Source organism: Oncorhynchus clarkii, chromosome 10, assembly GCF_045791955.1.
Source record: "Oncorhynchus clarkii lewisi isolate Uvic-CL-2024 chromosome 10, UVic_Ocla_1.0, whole genome shotgun sequence".
Taxonomy (NCBI): domain Eukaryota; kingdom Metazoa; phylum Chordata; class Actinopteri; order Salmoniformes; family Salmonidae; genus Oncorhynchus; species Oncorhynchus clarkii.
In genome coordinates this window covers 61,435,543-61,451,256 of record NC_092156.1, presented here as the reverse complement: position 1 = coordinate 61,451,256, position 15,714 = coordinate 61,435,543, and the positions used below count along the sequence as shown (strand labels likewise).

Genomic DNA, 15,714 nt, shown 5'->3' with positions numbered 1-15,714 from the left:
CTGAGGAGTGACGGACTCCATCCTAGCTGGAGGGGTGCTCTTATCTTATCTACCAACATAACTCCTCTTGCTCCACAATGAAATAGGGTGCAGGCCAGGCAGCAGGCTATTAGCCAGCCTGCCAGCTTAGTAGAGTCTGCCACTAGCACAGTCAGTGTAGTCAGCTCAGCTATCCCCATTGAGACCGTGTCTGTGCCTCGACTTAGGTTGGGCAAAACTAAACATGGCGGTGTTCGCTTTAGCAATCTCACTAGGATAAAGACCTCCTCCATTCCTGCCATTATTGAAAGAGATCGTGATACCTCACATCTCAAAATAGGGCTACTTAATGTTAGATCCCTCACTTCAAAGGCAGTTAAAGTCAATTAACTAATCACTGATCATAATCTTGATGTGATTGGCCTGACTGAAACATGGCTTAAGCCTGATCAATTTACTGTGTTAAATGAGGCCTCACCACCTGGTTACACTAGTGACCATATCCCCCGTGCATCCCGCAAAGGCAGAGGTGTTGCTAACATTTACGATAGCAAATTTCAATTAATTTTTTTTTTTTTAGTTTTCGTCTTTTGAGCTTCTAGTCGTGAAATCTATGCAGCCTACTCAATCACTTTTTATAGCTACTTGTTTTACAGGCCTCCTGGGCCATATACAGCGTTCCTCACTGAGTTCCCTGAATTCCTATCGGACCTTGTAGTCATAGCAGATAATATTCACATTTTTGGTGATTTTAATATTCACATGGAAAAGTCCACAGACCCACTCCAAAAGGCTTTCAGAGCCATCATCGACTCAGTGGGTTTTGTCCAACATGTCTCTGGACCTACTCACTGTCACAGTCATACTCTGGACCTAGTTTTGTCCCATGGAATAAATGTTGTGGATCTTAATGTTTTTCCTCATAATCCTGGACTATCGGGCCACCATTTTATTACGTTTGCAATCGCAACAAATAACCTGCTCAGACCCCAACCAAGGAGCATCAAAAGTCGTGCTATAAATTCTCAGACAACACAAAGATTCCTTGATGCCCTTCCAGACTCCCTCTGCCTACCCAAGGACATCAGAGGACAAAAATCAGTTAACCACCTAACTGAGGAACTCAATTTAACCTTACGCAATAACCTAGATGCAGTTGCACCCCTAAAAACTAGAAACATTTGTCATAAGAAACTAGCTCCCTGGTATACAGAAAATACCCGAGCTCTGAAGCAAGCTTCCAGAAAATTGGAATGGAAATGGCGCCACACCAAACTGGAAGTCTTCCGACAAGCTTGGAAAGACAGTACCGTGCAGTATCGAAGAGCCCTCACTGCTGCTCGATCATCCTATTTTTCCAATTTAATTGAGGAAAATAAGAACAATCTGAAAAAATGTTTTGATACTGTCGCAAAGCTAACTAAAAAAGCAGCATTCCCCAAGTGAGGATGGCTTTCACTTCAGCAGTAATAAATTCATGAACTTCTTTGAGGAAAAGATCATGATTATTAGAAAGCAAATTACGGACTCCTCTTTAAACCTCCGTATTCCTTCAAAGCTCAGTTGTTCTGAGTCTGCACAACTCTGCCAGGACCTAGGATCAAGAGAGACACTCAAGTGTTTTAGTACTATATCTCTTGACCCAATGATTAAAATAATCATGGCCTCTAAACCTTCAAGCTGTATACTGGACTCTATTCCAAATAAACTACTGAAAGAGCTGCTTCCTGTGCTTGGCCCTCCTATGTTGAACATAATAAACGGCTCTCCATCCACCGGATGTGTACCAAACTCACTAAAAGTGGCAGTAATAAAGCCTCTCTTGAAAAAGCTAAACCTTGACCCAGAAAATATAAAAAACGATCAGATTATATCGATTTTTCCATTCCTCTCAAAAATTTTTGAAAAAGCTGCAGCAACTCACTGCCTTCCTGAAGACAAACAATGTATACGAAATGCTTGAGTCTGGTTTTAGACCCCATCATAGCACTGAGACTGCACTTGTGAAGGTGGTAAATGACCTTTTAATGGCATCAGACCGAGGCTGTGCATCTGTCCTCGTGCTCCTAGACCTTAGTGCTGCTTTGGATACCATCGATCACCACATTATTTTGGAGAGATTGGAAACCCAAATTGGTCTACACGGACAAGTTCTGGCCTGGTTTAGATCTTATCTGTCGGAAAGATATCAGTTTGTCTCTGTGAATGGTTCGTCAAGGTTCCGTTTTAGGACCACTATTGTTTTCACTATATATTTTACCTCTTGGGGATGTCATTCGAAAACATAATGTTAACTTTCACTGCTATGCAGATGACACACAGACTCATCTCTTCAGTGGGTCATATGATTGAGTGTAGTCTGGCCCAGGAGTGTGAAAGTGAACGGAAAGGCTCTGGAGCAACAAACCACCCTTGCTCTCTCTGCCTGGCCGGTTCCCCTCTTTCCACTGGGATTCTCTGCCTCTAACCCTATTACAGGGGCTGAGTCACTGGCTTACAGGTGCGTCACTTTAGTGGGTTGAGGAGGGGTGCGTCACTTTAGTGGGTTGAGTCACTGATGTGATCTTCCTGTCTGGGTTGGCGGCCCCCCTTGGGTTGTGCCGTGGCGGGGATCTTTGTGGGCTATACTCGGCCTTGCCTCAGGATGGTAAGTTGGTGGTTGAAGATATCCCTCTAGTGGTGTGGGGGCTGTGCTTTGGCAAAGTGGGTGGGGTTATATCCTTCCTGTTTGGCCCTGTCTGGGGGTATCATCGGATGGGGCCAAATTGTCTCCTGACCCCTCCTGTCTCAGCCTCCAGTATTTATGCTGCATTAGTTTATGTGTCGGGGGGCTAGGGTCAGTTTGTTATATCTGGAGTACTTCTCCTGTCTTCTCCGGTGTCCTGTGTGAATTTAAGTATGCTCTCTCGAATTCTCTCTTTCTCTCTCTCGGAGGACCTGAGCCGTAGGACCATGCCTCAGGACTACCTGGCATGATGACTCCTTGCTGTCCCCAGTCCACCTGGCGGTGCTGCTGCTCCAGTTTCAACTGTTCTGCCTGCGGCTATGGAATCCTGACCTGTTCACCGGACGTGCTACCTGTCCCAGACCTATTATTTGACCATGCTGGTCATTTATGAACATTTGAACATCTTGGCCATGTTCTGTTATAATCTCCACCCGGCACAGCCAGAAGAGGACTGGCCACCCCTCATAGCCTGGTTCCTCTCTAGGTTTCTTCCTAGGTTTTGGCCTTTCTAGGGAGTTTTTCCTAGCCACCGTGCTTCTACACCTGCATTGCTTGCTGTTTGGGGTTTCTGTACAGCACTTTGAGATATCAGCTGATGTAAGAAGGGCTAAATAAATACATTTGATTTGAGGGATGCGGTTGGAAAAATTTAACTGCCCTCAAATTCATAGGTAAAGCTATGGATGCAAGAACTGACCATCCACTTGGGCTCCAGAGTGGTGCAGTGGTCTAAGGCACAGCATCTCAGTGCAAGATGAGTCACTACAGTCTCTGGTTCGAATCCAGGCTGTATCACATCCGGCCATGATTGGGAGTCTCATAGGGCAGTGCACAATTGGCCCAGCATTGTCTGGGTTTGGCTGGGGTAGGTGTCACTGTAAATGTTATAAAAATTCTAGTTTTAACCATGTTTTGAGGCAAATAGTGTTTGTTTACAAATATTGGACAATTGTATATTTTGGGTTCTGATGGGGTTAGACAGTTGAACTAAGCTCATGAGGCAATTCTAAGTTATATTATTCAAGAATCAATGGGTACACATTAATTTATGAGAACAAAAATGTACGTAGAAACTGCAGATTGCCCCTTTAAAGGGAAAATTTGCAGTTACTTCATACATTTCTGGACTTATTTTTAATGGTTTGCACCCACTGATTCTTGGGAAACTCCGGTATCATCTTTCTACAGTGGAGATTTCAGAGCTAAACGGTTCACTCAATATGGGTGAAAATACAAATTAAAGCTGACAGCCTGCACTTTAACCTCCAACCTTCATTGAAGGGAAGAGAGGCTATTATGCTTGGTTTTTAATCCATTTCAACCAAATGAAAAATAAAAATGTTTATTAATACAAGTTACCGGCATAAAAAGCACGTATCGTCTCTTGTTCCATGAGTATAAATGCAATCTGTGTCACGGCTGGACAAGTTGCACTTCCGCTCACAAAATCCATGCCATTACCAAGTGAGTTACAACTAAGACCTGCTTTTCATTGGTCTTAAATGTCTCGATATGCGCTGCATGAAAGTGTCACTTTTGCACGTTTTCAAGGACACACCTTAAATATTGCCACTCCTCCCACCTCAGAGCTAGTGAGCTGAGATTAGTCAGGTCAATTGCTGAACCTTGCGCATGTGTTGGAAAATGCCAGTGTCAGTTTTTACATACTGAAATTGCAAACTAACCTGTACTTGCCCTGCCATAACGCCAGCCGGAAATAGAGCCCCACATCTCCTATGATCAGTATCTTTCAAGCTGAGAGCAGACTTGTTTAGAAAGAAAAGTGTGTTAGCAACAATAGAGTAGAAAATAATAGAATGACTTTATTCCATCTACGTCACCTCAGTAAGGTAAATATTCAACTGTCCTTGTTCTAGTCTAGGTTGTTCTTGCCTAGGTACTGTCTCTCTAAAAACAGGTACTTACACAATCTTATTTCAAATGACAAATTAACAAAAGGTTAATGAGTGGTTAATTGTCCTCTTGCCCAGTGGTGAAGTGGTGCCAAAAAAATTCCCAAACAGGAAGAAAAGGTGCCCTGTGTAATTAATTTAATGTGAAAGTGACATACACACTAAATGACCTAAAAAAAATAGAATCCATATTGATCTTTCACAGTCAGGCCAAAACGTAGATGGAAAGAGGCCTCATCACTGTATCCGTGCCATTATGGGCAGCGCCACTGAGCCTATCTCCATTTTGAAGTAGCCAATTTTATTCCTCACGATTGCACAAAGTTATTTTCCCACAAATTGCATTTTGAATCATTTGCGCATAGGCCTAACACTGTGTGCACATTGCGAAAATGTGATGAAATAATAGTTTAGCAACATTGTAAGATAAACATTGACACAGTGTATACCTCCACTACACTACTTTGATATGCATCGTGGGGATTAAGAAGTGAGTATACTAATTGCCCACTGGCGTTCTGCCCACCTCCAGAACGCCACTGCTCTTACTCCAGGTCACTTCACATGATAGCTAAAGTATGGTCCCCTGTGTACATCTTCACATTTTTATTTATTTAACTAGGCAAGTCAGTTAAGATCAAATTCTTATTTATAATGACTGCCTACCCCGGCCAAATCCCAACCCGGACGACGCTCGGCCAATTGTGCGCCGCCGTATGGGCCTACCAATCACGGCCGGTTGTGATAGAGCCTGGAATCAAACCAGGGTCTGTAGTGATGCCTCTAGCACTGAGATGCAGTGCTTTAGACCGCTGCGCCACTCGGGAGCCCTCTCTAGCCACACTGCTCCGATTTCTCCACATTGTGGACGCTCCTATGTCTGATAAGGCTACTCCGGAAGGAGAAGCTCTTGTAACATAGTTTGCACTTGAAGGGCCTCTCCTTGGTGTGAACGGTCTGGTGCTCCTTCACATAGTTTGCCTCAGCGAAGCGCTTCCCACATGTGGAGCAGGAGTAAAGCTTGTCAGCGTCTGTCCTAACGCTCGGCCTCCCACGTTGTGACCCAATGACACCAGAGGAGGTAGAAGCAGGAGCGACCACCCTCAGGTGGTTAGTCTTTGAGCTCCCTCCTTGACCTCTAGCCATTGTTTGGGTGTTGTTGGGATTGTGTGCTGTGTTATAGGCTAGGTACCTCTTGTGGTGAACGTCCATCCTGACCTTGTCTGTATTAGTGGGGTAACCATGAGGTAACTGAGGAAGGCTAGACCCAGGTCCAGGCTTTCTATGAACCCAGTCACCAGGCATTAGAGGAGACTCTGAAGGAGAAGACAGATTTCCTGATAGACTACCACCAGGGGAGTCTCCCACCACTCTCTGTGAAGGCTGAAGCCCAGGAAGACCTGCTCTGTTCATCGTGGATACTGTGGTGTTTGTATCATAGGAACAGGAGGGTCTATCTCTATCAGCCCCAGGCCCTGCTTCATCCCTGCACTGAGACTGTGAAGAGAAGGGTCTGGGCTGCAGACTGGATCCCTGACTGGAGCCTCTATCTCTCTGATGACCACCAGGACTGAGGTTGTTCAGTCCACCTGTCCACTGGTTGTGTTTTGTGTGGTGGTGGAGTCTCTGTCCCTCGTGGTTCGGTCCTTGTTCCGACTCTGGAAGGAAGAGTGATGGCCCCTGATCTATGGTTCTGATCCGGGGCCATGGTTTGTGACCAGCCACCTCAGAGGTCCAGTATTTCCAGCCAGCAACACCGGATATCAGCAGGTCCTCATGGACTGCAGACTTTAAACACAAATTGAACAGAAAAGTATAACGTTTTACATAAACTTTGCGGTACACACAAAAATATGACATTTTAAAATGTTTACCACAGTCTAGCCCATATCAAACACTGGGATTCAAGTACCTAACAATTTTTATTTATTTTTATTTTACCTTTATTTAACTAGGCAAGTCATTTAAGAACAAATTCTTATTTTCAATGACGGCCTAGGAACAGTGGGTTAACTGCCTGTTCAGGGGCAGAACGACAGATTTGTACCTTGTCAGCTCGGGATTTGAACTTGCAACTTTGGAGCCATTGGAGTGTATTATAAATACATAAATATAAATAATGTCCATATGTGTTGATTGAAAAAAAATGATAATGTTTTGTTCCACTGAGATAAGGGAAACTCAGTCGCTGCAATTATTTTAAAAATTGTCTATCAATTTTGTAATTCAGTTCAACTAAATAAATGGTCATACAGTTAAATCTAGAACCTTCACTTTGATAGAATACATTTTTAAATATTTTGAGGGAAAAATGTAATAAGACACTTGGTATTTCACTATAAACAACAGCATCAAACAGGACAAGGTTCTTACTTTTCATCAGTGAAGCATTTTTACAGACACCATCACACCAACCATCACCATATCATCTACTCTGCCTCATCATGCACATTATTTCCTCACTTCCCTACTACCTACAAAACCAACAGAATTCATTACAAACTAATACTATATTACATGTCACTATACATGGGCCGTGTGCATTTTCTGCTGGTGTATCCTGAGATAGCTCCTCTCTGAGAACCTCTTCCTGCAGTGTGTACAGGCGAACGGCCTCTCTCCCTTGTGGACCTTCAGGTGGATCTTCAGATGGTGCTGGTGGGAGAACCTCTTCTCACAGTGGGGGCAGCTGTAGGATTTCTCCCCTGTGTGGACCCTCTGGTGCCTCTTCAGGTTGGATGTGTCTGGTAAACTGGCCTGGCACAGGTGGCACCCGAATGGTTTCTCCCCCTTGTCCATCCTCTGGTGGATCTCCACCTGCTTGGGGAAACTGAAGGCTTTCCCACAGAACGAACACAGGATGCGCTTCTCCTTGCCACTATATTTTCTGATAGCACTACTACTGTAATTTGTCAATGGGCTTGTCTGAGGTCTGGTTTAACATTAGGAGAGTGTGAGGAGGATGAAGGCCAGGGAGTGTCTGTGTTGTTGCAGGGTCCATGTTCCAGTTGATAGATCCATGTTCCAGTTGATAGATCCTATAGAAGGCAGGCTGAAGGCAGCACCTGTTAGGGGGTTAACCTGAGGCACCATCAGTCTCTCTGAATCACAACTATAGGAGCAGGATTGAGCATCGCTAGCCGAGTCTGTGTCTGTTCTCTTCCGCTGCATATGGACACCTCCCTGTCTCTGCAGACCAAATCTACACCTCGCCCTGTTCTCAGCTAATCTGTTGTCATGGAGACTAAGTTTGGTTGTTGTTTTGTGTTCGTCAGTCTGTTTCTGGTTGTGGTTAACAGTGTTGTTCACCAGCCCAGAGTTGAGGACGCTGTCCCATCCACTGACCTCCACTATGTTGCCTTTGGTGCCGGCTTGCTCGGTGATGTTGTCCCCTGGGCCCTTGGCTGCACTCGTATGGTAATCCAATATGGCCGCCCAGTCGCCTCTGTTATCCTCCAGCCAACCACCTCCAGGAAGAGTTTAGAAAATAGACTTTACAAACATGGCAGAGAACTCTACATTTAGATTTTTTTTGTCATCAATAATAGCCAGGTGCATCACTATTCCCATTGAAGATCTATTACTGTATGTAGGTTATATGTATTTCTCCCTTACCTTGCTCCCCCATCTTTAGTCCACTCAGCAGGTCAGTGCTCTCTGGTCTGTCTTCTATTGTCTCCTCTTTGACCAGCAGCAGATCAGGCTTCCCATCATCCATGTCTACTGACTGTAAGAGATACAGAGTGAGAGGATGTTGGATCAAGAAATCTGATATGAATACCCTGCTATGGAGCATCTTCTGATTGGACAATGAGTAATTAATCAAGACCTGGCCCTTATCCATACCTCAGTGAGACTGTGTGTGGTCCTGTGCTGCTCAGCTGGTTCCTCTGTGGGTTCAGGAGGAGGTGTAGTCTGGTTGTCCTCCATGACCATGGTCCCCTCAGGGTTCCCCAGACCCTCCTCCTCCTTCACCAGCAGCACCTCTGGACCCTCCTCCTCCTGGAAGAGACAGGTGCTACAGATTACACAGACATACACTCCCTCAGGTACGTACACAGATAAACACAATTTCAACATGGAGTGTTTACCCATCCACACTATGTTTGAGTCCTATACTGTAGTTACAGAATGATTTCATTGTTGTTAAACCCATCATGGTGGACATAAATGTGTTGTGGGTAAATATGAGTCAGCTATAAGTCAAAAGTCAGACAAACCTGACTAAACTATTTTGATGTACAGTAGGTGTTAGTTATATGGGTATTTGTAGCTATATTTAGTAAGTGTATATTGGTTATGAAGCGCAGGTGTATGCAGAATAGGGTGAGATCAGATTTACTAAAGAGAGTCAATGAAAGTCTTATAATGAAAAGTCCCATTTTGTGTTTATTAACCATAAACAAGTCTGAAATATACCATATGAAAACCACACATACGTCTCAAAAAAATTTCTGCATTCATTTTCTCATTAAAAGTGTCTTGGGAAAAAAATAGTAATTGAATGGAATACAGTACAAACAAAATATGTAGCAGACTTTGTAGGCTTATACAGTGGGGCAAAAAAGTATTTAGCCAGCCACCAATTGTGCAAGTTCTCCCACTTAAAGATGAGAGAGGCCTGTAATTTTCATCATAGGTACACTTCAACTATGACAGACAAAATGAGGAAAAAAGATCCAGAAAATCACATTGTAGGATTTTTAATGAATTTATTTGCAAATTATGGTGGAAAATAAGTATTTGGTCACCTACAAACAAGCAAGATTTCTGGCTCTCACAGACCTGTAACTTCTTCTTTAAGAGGCTCCTCTGTCCTCCACTCGTTACCTGTATTAATGGCACCTGTTTGAACTTGTTATCAGTATAAAAGACACCTGTCCACAACCTCAAACAGTCACACTCCAAACTCCACTATGGCCGAGACCAAAGAGCTGTCAAAGGACACCAGAAACAAAATTATAGACCTGCACCAGGCTGGGAAGACTGAATCTGCAATAGGTAAGCAGCTTGGTTTGAAGAAATCAACTGTGGGAGCAATTGTTAGGAAATGGAAGACATACAAGACCACTGATAATCTCCCTCGATCTGGGGCTCCACGCAAGATCTCACCCCGTGGGGTCAAAATGATCACAAGAACGGTGAGCAAAAATCCCAGAACCACACGGGGGGACCTAGTGAATGACCTGCAGAGAGCTGGGACCAAAGTAACAAAGCCTACCATCAGTAACACACTACGCCGCCAGGGACTCAAATCCTGCAGTGCCAGACGTGTCCCCCTGCTTAAGCCAGTACATGTCCAGGCCCATCTGAAGTTTGCTAGAGACCATTTGGATGATCCAGAAGAAGATTGGGAGAATGTCATATGCTCAGATGAAACCAAAATATAACTTTTGGTAAAAACTCAACTTGTCGTGTTTGCATCCAAAGAACACCATACCTACTGTGAAGCATGGGGGTGGACACATCATGCTTTGGGGCTGTTTTTCTGCAAAGGGACCAGGACGACTGATCCGTGTAAAGGAAAGAATGAATGGGGCCATGTATCGTGAGACTTTGAGTGAAAACCTCCTTCCATCAGCAAGGGCATTGAAGATGAAACGTGGCTGGGTCTTTCAGCATGACAATGATCCCAAACACACCGCCCGGGCAACGAAGGAGTGGCTTCGTAAGAAGCATTTCAAGGTCCTGGAGTGGCCTAGCCAGTCTCCAGATCTCAACCCCATAGAAAATCTTTGGAGGGAGTTGAAAGTCCGTGTTGTTTTTCTTATTTTGTCTGTCATAGTTGAAGTGTACCTATGATGAAAATTGCAGGCCTCATCTTTTTAAGTGGGAGAACTTGCACAATTGGTGGCTGACTAAATACTTTTTTGCCCCACTGTATATGCATTATATATCACACAATGTTTGGATGCAATATTCTACTGAGGAATATTCAACATTGAAATCTGTAACTCTCGTTATACCAAATGAATCCGTGGGTCTTTTCTGCTGACAACAAATTAATCTTTGTCTTTAATGCAGGGTTTCATCTAAACATCAGAAGCTATCGAGTGGAATGGTTACTTTTCATGTTATAGAGTGGAATGTTTTTTCTGCTGGTGTATCCTGAGGTAGCTCCTCTCTGAGAACCGCTTCCCGCAGTGCGTACAGGCAAACGGCCTTTCTCCCGTGTGGACCTTCAGGTGCGTCTTCAGCTGGTGCTGGCGAGAGAACCTCTTCTCACACTGGGGGCAGCTGTAGGGTTTCTCCCCTGTGTGGACCCTCTGGTGCCTCTTCAGGCTGCAGGCCTGGGCGAAGCGCATGTGACACTGGGGACAACTGAACGGTTTCTCCCCTGTGTGGACCCTCCGGTGGATCTCCACCTTCTGGGGGCAGCTGAAGCCTTTGTTACAGAACATGCAGAGGAACCTCTTCTCTTTACTATTGCCTGATGTGGCTAACCCTCCCTGAACCTGGGCTCTAGTCGTGTCGTTTGAGTTCAATACCTGATCGAAAAGGACGAGGCTATGTGAATCGGAAGGCCCCATCGAAGTGGACTCTGGGTCGCGATCCTTGAACGTGTGTAAAAGGGAGTGGGTGGCAACATTTAGATTTGTCTGTAAGTTTCCCCTGTAATCAAATAAATCTCTGCCCTGTGAGTTTTCGTCCCCTAGGTGACTATCTGCATTCCATGTAGGAGGAACGTCACCCTCCACTTTCACAGTCACTTCATCTACAATCAGACCCTCCCCTTTCTTATCTAGGCACCCTTCAGAGTACACACTACTACTGTACCGGTTCCAGTCCCCTCTAGACAGATCAGTCTGTGTCTCTAAACCCAAGGATATGTTGATAGGGTCCATCTCTGTGGCGTAAGAACAAGATGGATCATCACCGCCAGTGTCGAATGCGTCACCATCACCATCCCCACAGGAATGAACCGTCCCCTGGTGAAATACCGGTAAATACTCTGAGCTGGCAGTAGGATGACAGCACAGTCTCCCAAACCCGCGTCTCTCTGGGTTTGATTTGTGGTCAGCTCCTGTGTGTACAGTTAAAGTCTTCGTGTGTGACTCTGACTTGAGGATGGCGTTCGGCGTTCCACTGACCTCCGTGATGAGGCATTGTGTCCTGGACTGCACTGGGGTGGTGGTGGGGTCCTCATTGGCTACAGGGGGCGCTCCAGACTGGATGTCTCTGTTGTGCAGTGGGTCCTCCACTCCTTCAAACCTCTCCAGCTTGACCCCAGGACCTGCAGCCTCTTTATCTGCAGACTGACACAATAAGAGGGGTTATTAACAGTACTTCGTAGGGAAGTCTCACAAGTTCCCCTATGACAGGTAAATGAGGATGTACTGTACATATCAGCAAGTGAATAACTGAGGGGAGCACTACTGAAATAAACAGGCACATTTGATTTACAAAGTAACTCATTCTTTATGCACCACTAACCTCAATCCCAATAAAGTACTGGGTTGAGGTTACACTCCCCTCATCAACAGTGATCGTTTGGTCATCTTTCCATGTATTGTGTCCCGCTGGCTTCACAAAGCTTCTGTGGCCTCCAGTGAGATGTCCTTCACCTGAAAGTGGGGGAAAAGTGGTGGTTAGGTTAGATACTGTAAATGCTCAAGGCTACATTGTACAGTCGTGGCCAAAAGTTTTCATTTTCAAAGTTTGCTGCTTCAGTGTCTTTAGATATTTTTGTCAGATGTTACTATGGAATACTGAAGTATAATTACAAGCATTTCATAAGTGTCAAAGGCTTTTATTGACAATTACATGAAGTTGATGCAAAGAGTCATATATTTGCAGTGTTGACCCTTCTTTTTCAAGACCTCTGCAATCCGCCCTGGCATACTGTCAATTAACTTCTGGGCCACATCCTGACTGATGGTAGCCCATTCTTGCATAATCAATGCTTGGAGTTTGTCAGAATTTGTGGGGTTTTGTTTGTCTACCCGCCTCTTGAGGATTGACCACAAGTTCTCAATGGGATTAAGGTCTGGGGAGTTTCCTGGCCATGGACCCAAAATATCGATGTTTTGTTCCCCGAGCCACTTAGTTATCACTTTGTCTTATGGCAAGGTGCTCCATCATGCTGGAAAAGGAATTGTTCGTCACCAAACTGTTCCTGGATGGTTGGGAGAAGTTGCACTTGGAGGATGTGTTGGTACTAAGCTTTTTTTCCGGACACCCCAAACAATTGGAAAGGGGATTCAGAGAAAATTACTTTACTCCAGTCCTCAGCAGTCCAATCCCTGTACCTTTTGCTAAATATCAGTCTGTCCCTGATGTTTTTCCTGGAGAAAAGTGGCTTCTTTGCTGCCCTTCTTGACACCAGGTCATCCTCCAAAAGTCTTTGCCTCACTGTGCGTGCAGATGCACGCACACCTGCCTGCAGCCATTCCTGAGCAAGCTCTGTACTGGTGGTGGCCCGATCCTGCAGCTGAATCAACTTTAGGAGACAGTCCTGGCGCTTGCTGGACTTTCTTGGGCGCCCTGAAGCCTTCTTCACAACAATTGAACCGCTCTACTTGAAGATCCGATAAATGATTGATTTAGGTGCAATCTTACTGGCAGTAATATCCTTGCCTGTGAAGCCCTTTTCTGCAAAGCAATGATGACAGCACGTGTTTCCTTGCAGGTAACCACGGTTGACAGAGGAAGAACAATGATTCCAAGCACCACCCTCCTTTTGATGCTTCCAGACTGTTATTTTAACTCAGTCAGCATGACAGAGTGATTTCCAACCTTATCCTTGTCAACACTCACACCTGTGTCAACGAGAGAATCACTGACATGATGTCAGCTGGTCCTTTTGTGGCAGGGCTGAAATGCAGTGGAAATGTTTTTTGGGGATTCAGTTTATTTGCATGGCAAAGAGGGACTTTGCAATTAATTGCAATTCATCTGATCACTCTTCATGACATTCTGGAGTATATGCAAATTGCCATCAGACAAACTGAGACAGCAGACTGAACATTTATATTTGTGTCATTCTCAAAACTTGTTTTATTGTCACTGTCAACAATTGGCAAGGATGTAAGGTAACACGTCTCATAAATAGATAGTATATCAATAAGTTATCAATTATTATGATGTTCCATGCATCACATTGTTTTCATTGATTAAATACTAAGAAATGCAGTAAAACAATAATCTGGTTATAATATGATTGTGTCTTTGCACATTATAGCTAAATAATTTGGGGAACTATCCCCCCAGAAATCCTAGACCCAATTATGGGTGCAGAGGGGAAAGGGGGACGGGCCGCAAAGTCTCGGCCTGCTGCTAAATGTACTGTACCTCTTGCCATTCCTCTGTATCGATCGAGGATCTTGACACTACTGGGACGACTGGCGAGGCCGCGCTCTCGCGTTGTCCTCTCTGCGCGCTCCCGTGCCACTTTCATTTCCAGTAGTTTCCTCCGCAATGCCCTGTTTTCTTTCTGGCTTTGAGTTATTTCCAAACGAAACACTGCATAGTCGTCGTCTACGAGTTTACAGATTTCTGCCACGGCTGCATTCGCTAGCACCTCCATGATGGAGGCTATTTGAGTGTGAAAAACCATACAGCTAGACATTGTTAGCTAACGTTAGCAGCTAACTAGCGTTACCTAGATAACATGTATCAACCTGTCTCCAACGCGAATTAAACACTACATGGGGTAAATATGTGACGCTGTGCAGTTAAATTAGTCATATTTTGAGTTCCAGGGTGTTAATAAAGGTTTCAGTAACAACAATAAAAACGCAAACTTGGAAATTCTTCTTGGTCACGTCTTTGTGTGATTTTCCGGCAGACGAGACGCTGTGTTGCGTATTGCTGCCTGTCACAGGTCGGAGTGTGAATTACACTTTTGCAACAAAAAGAGGTGTTAAAAAGGGAAGTGAAAAGTAAATCGCACCACCATCTAACCCTACACATATACACCACTATACCCCAAAAACCAACCACCCCTATCCCCACCAGATCCTACTCCAGGAGAACAGTCTGGGTGGAACATATTCTCTTTAAAGTGGCCCTGTGGACAGATACTCCAATCTCCGCTTTGGAGCTTTGCAGCTCCTTCAGGGTTACATTTGGTGTCTTTGTTGTCTCTCTGATTAATGCCATCCTTGCCTGGTCTGTAAGTTTTGGTGGGCGACCCTCTCTTGGCAGGTTTGTCATGGTGCCATATTCTTTCAATTTTTTTATAATGATTTATAGATTCTCCATGGGATGTTCAACGTTTCTGATATATTTTTTTATAACCCAACCCTGATCTGTACTTCTCCACAACTTTGTCCCTGACCTGTTTGGAGCACTCCTTGGTATTCATGGTGCCCCTTGCTTAGGGGTATTGCAGACTCTGGGGCCTTTCAGAACAGGTGTATATATACTGAGATCATGTGTCAGATCGTGTGACACTTAGATTGCACACAGGTGGACTTTATTTAACTAATTATGTTACTTCTGAAGATAATTGGTTGTACCAGATCTTATTTAGGGGCTTCATAGCAAAGGGGGTGAATACATATGCACAGACCACTTTTCCGTTTTTTATTTTTTAGAACATTTAAAAATAAAAATCATTTCACTTCACCAATTTGGACTATTTTGCGTATGTCCATTACATGAAATCCAAATAAAAATCTATTTAGAGTACAGGTTGTAATGCAGCAAAAATGGGAAAAACGCCAAGGGTGATGAATACTTTTGTAAGGCACTGTATTTGTTTTTAAACAGCTGCATGCTTTTCTCCAGCAACAAAACAAAAGCTGATTCAAAGGTGGCATGGTAGATTCCAAAAAGACTATCAAGGAGGGGAGGACACTTCCTTTGGACTACTAACGAATTTATATCCTCTGGCCACTTATCGGAGGTCGGAAGGCACACCCGGGTGGAGGGTGGTTGGAAGAGCGCGCTTGTTTGAAAAGGAAAAGCGGCACGATAGCTTTTGATAAAGAACATCAAAACGAAACAGATGCTTTATAAGTGGGATACACTGTTGAGAAATACATCCCGAGGGGTTCGTGCTGACTGTACGAGATTGTGACAGCCGTTAAAATTGCGTCCCTTGACAAGGTAAGAACAATATGTATGTCAGTAGAAGTGCAATATTATCAT

General features: G+C 44.3%; 1 protein-coding gene across 2 annotated transcripts; it reads right to left on the bottom strand.

Annotated features, from left to right (window-relative positions):
• Positions 1 to 4,741: 4,741 nt before the first annotated feature.
• On the bottom strand, positions 4,742 to 14,416 carry LOC139418920 (uncharacterized). 2 transcript variants are annotated; one of them, XM_071168705.1, is made up of 7 exons: positions 13,912 to 14,416; positions 12,055 to 12,185; positions 11,712 to 11,876; positions 8,467 to 8,622; positions 8,236 to 8,347; positions 7,966 to 8,087; positions 4,742 to 6,408 (listed from the first exon to the last, which is right to left on the bottom strand). In XM_071168705.1, the coding sequence occupies exons 1-7, from the start codon at positions 14,186 to 14,188 to the stop codon at positions 5,455 to 5,457; spliced, it is 1,917 nt and encodes a 638-aa protein (XP_071024806.1). In that variant the 5' UTR covers positions 14,189 to 14,416; the 3' UTR covers positions 4,742 to 5,454. The 2 variants fall into 2 exon arrangements, 1 of the variants encoding a protein (XP_071024806.1); XR_011635365.1 differs by lacking the exons at positions 4,742 to 6,408; positions 7,966 to 8,087; positions 8,236 to 8,347; positions 8,467 to 8,622 and adding an exon at positions 8,990 to 9,270 and having other exon boundaries at positions 10,417 to 11,876; positions 13,912 to 14,414.
• Between the last annotated feature and the right edge of the window lie 1,298 nt (positions 14,417 to 15,714).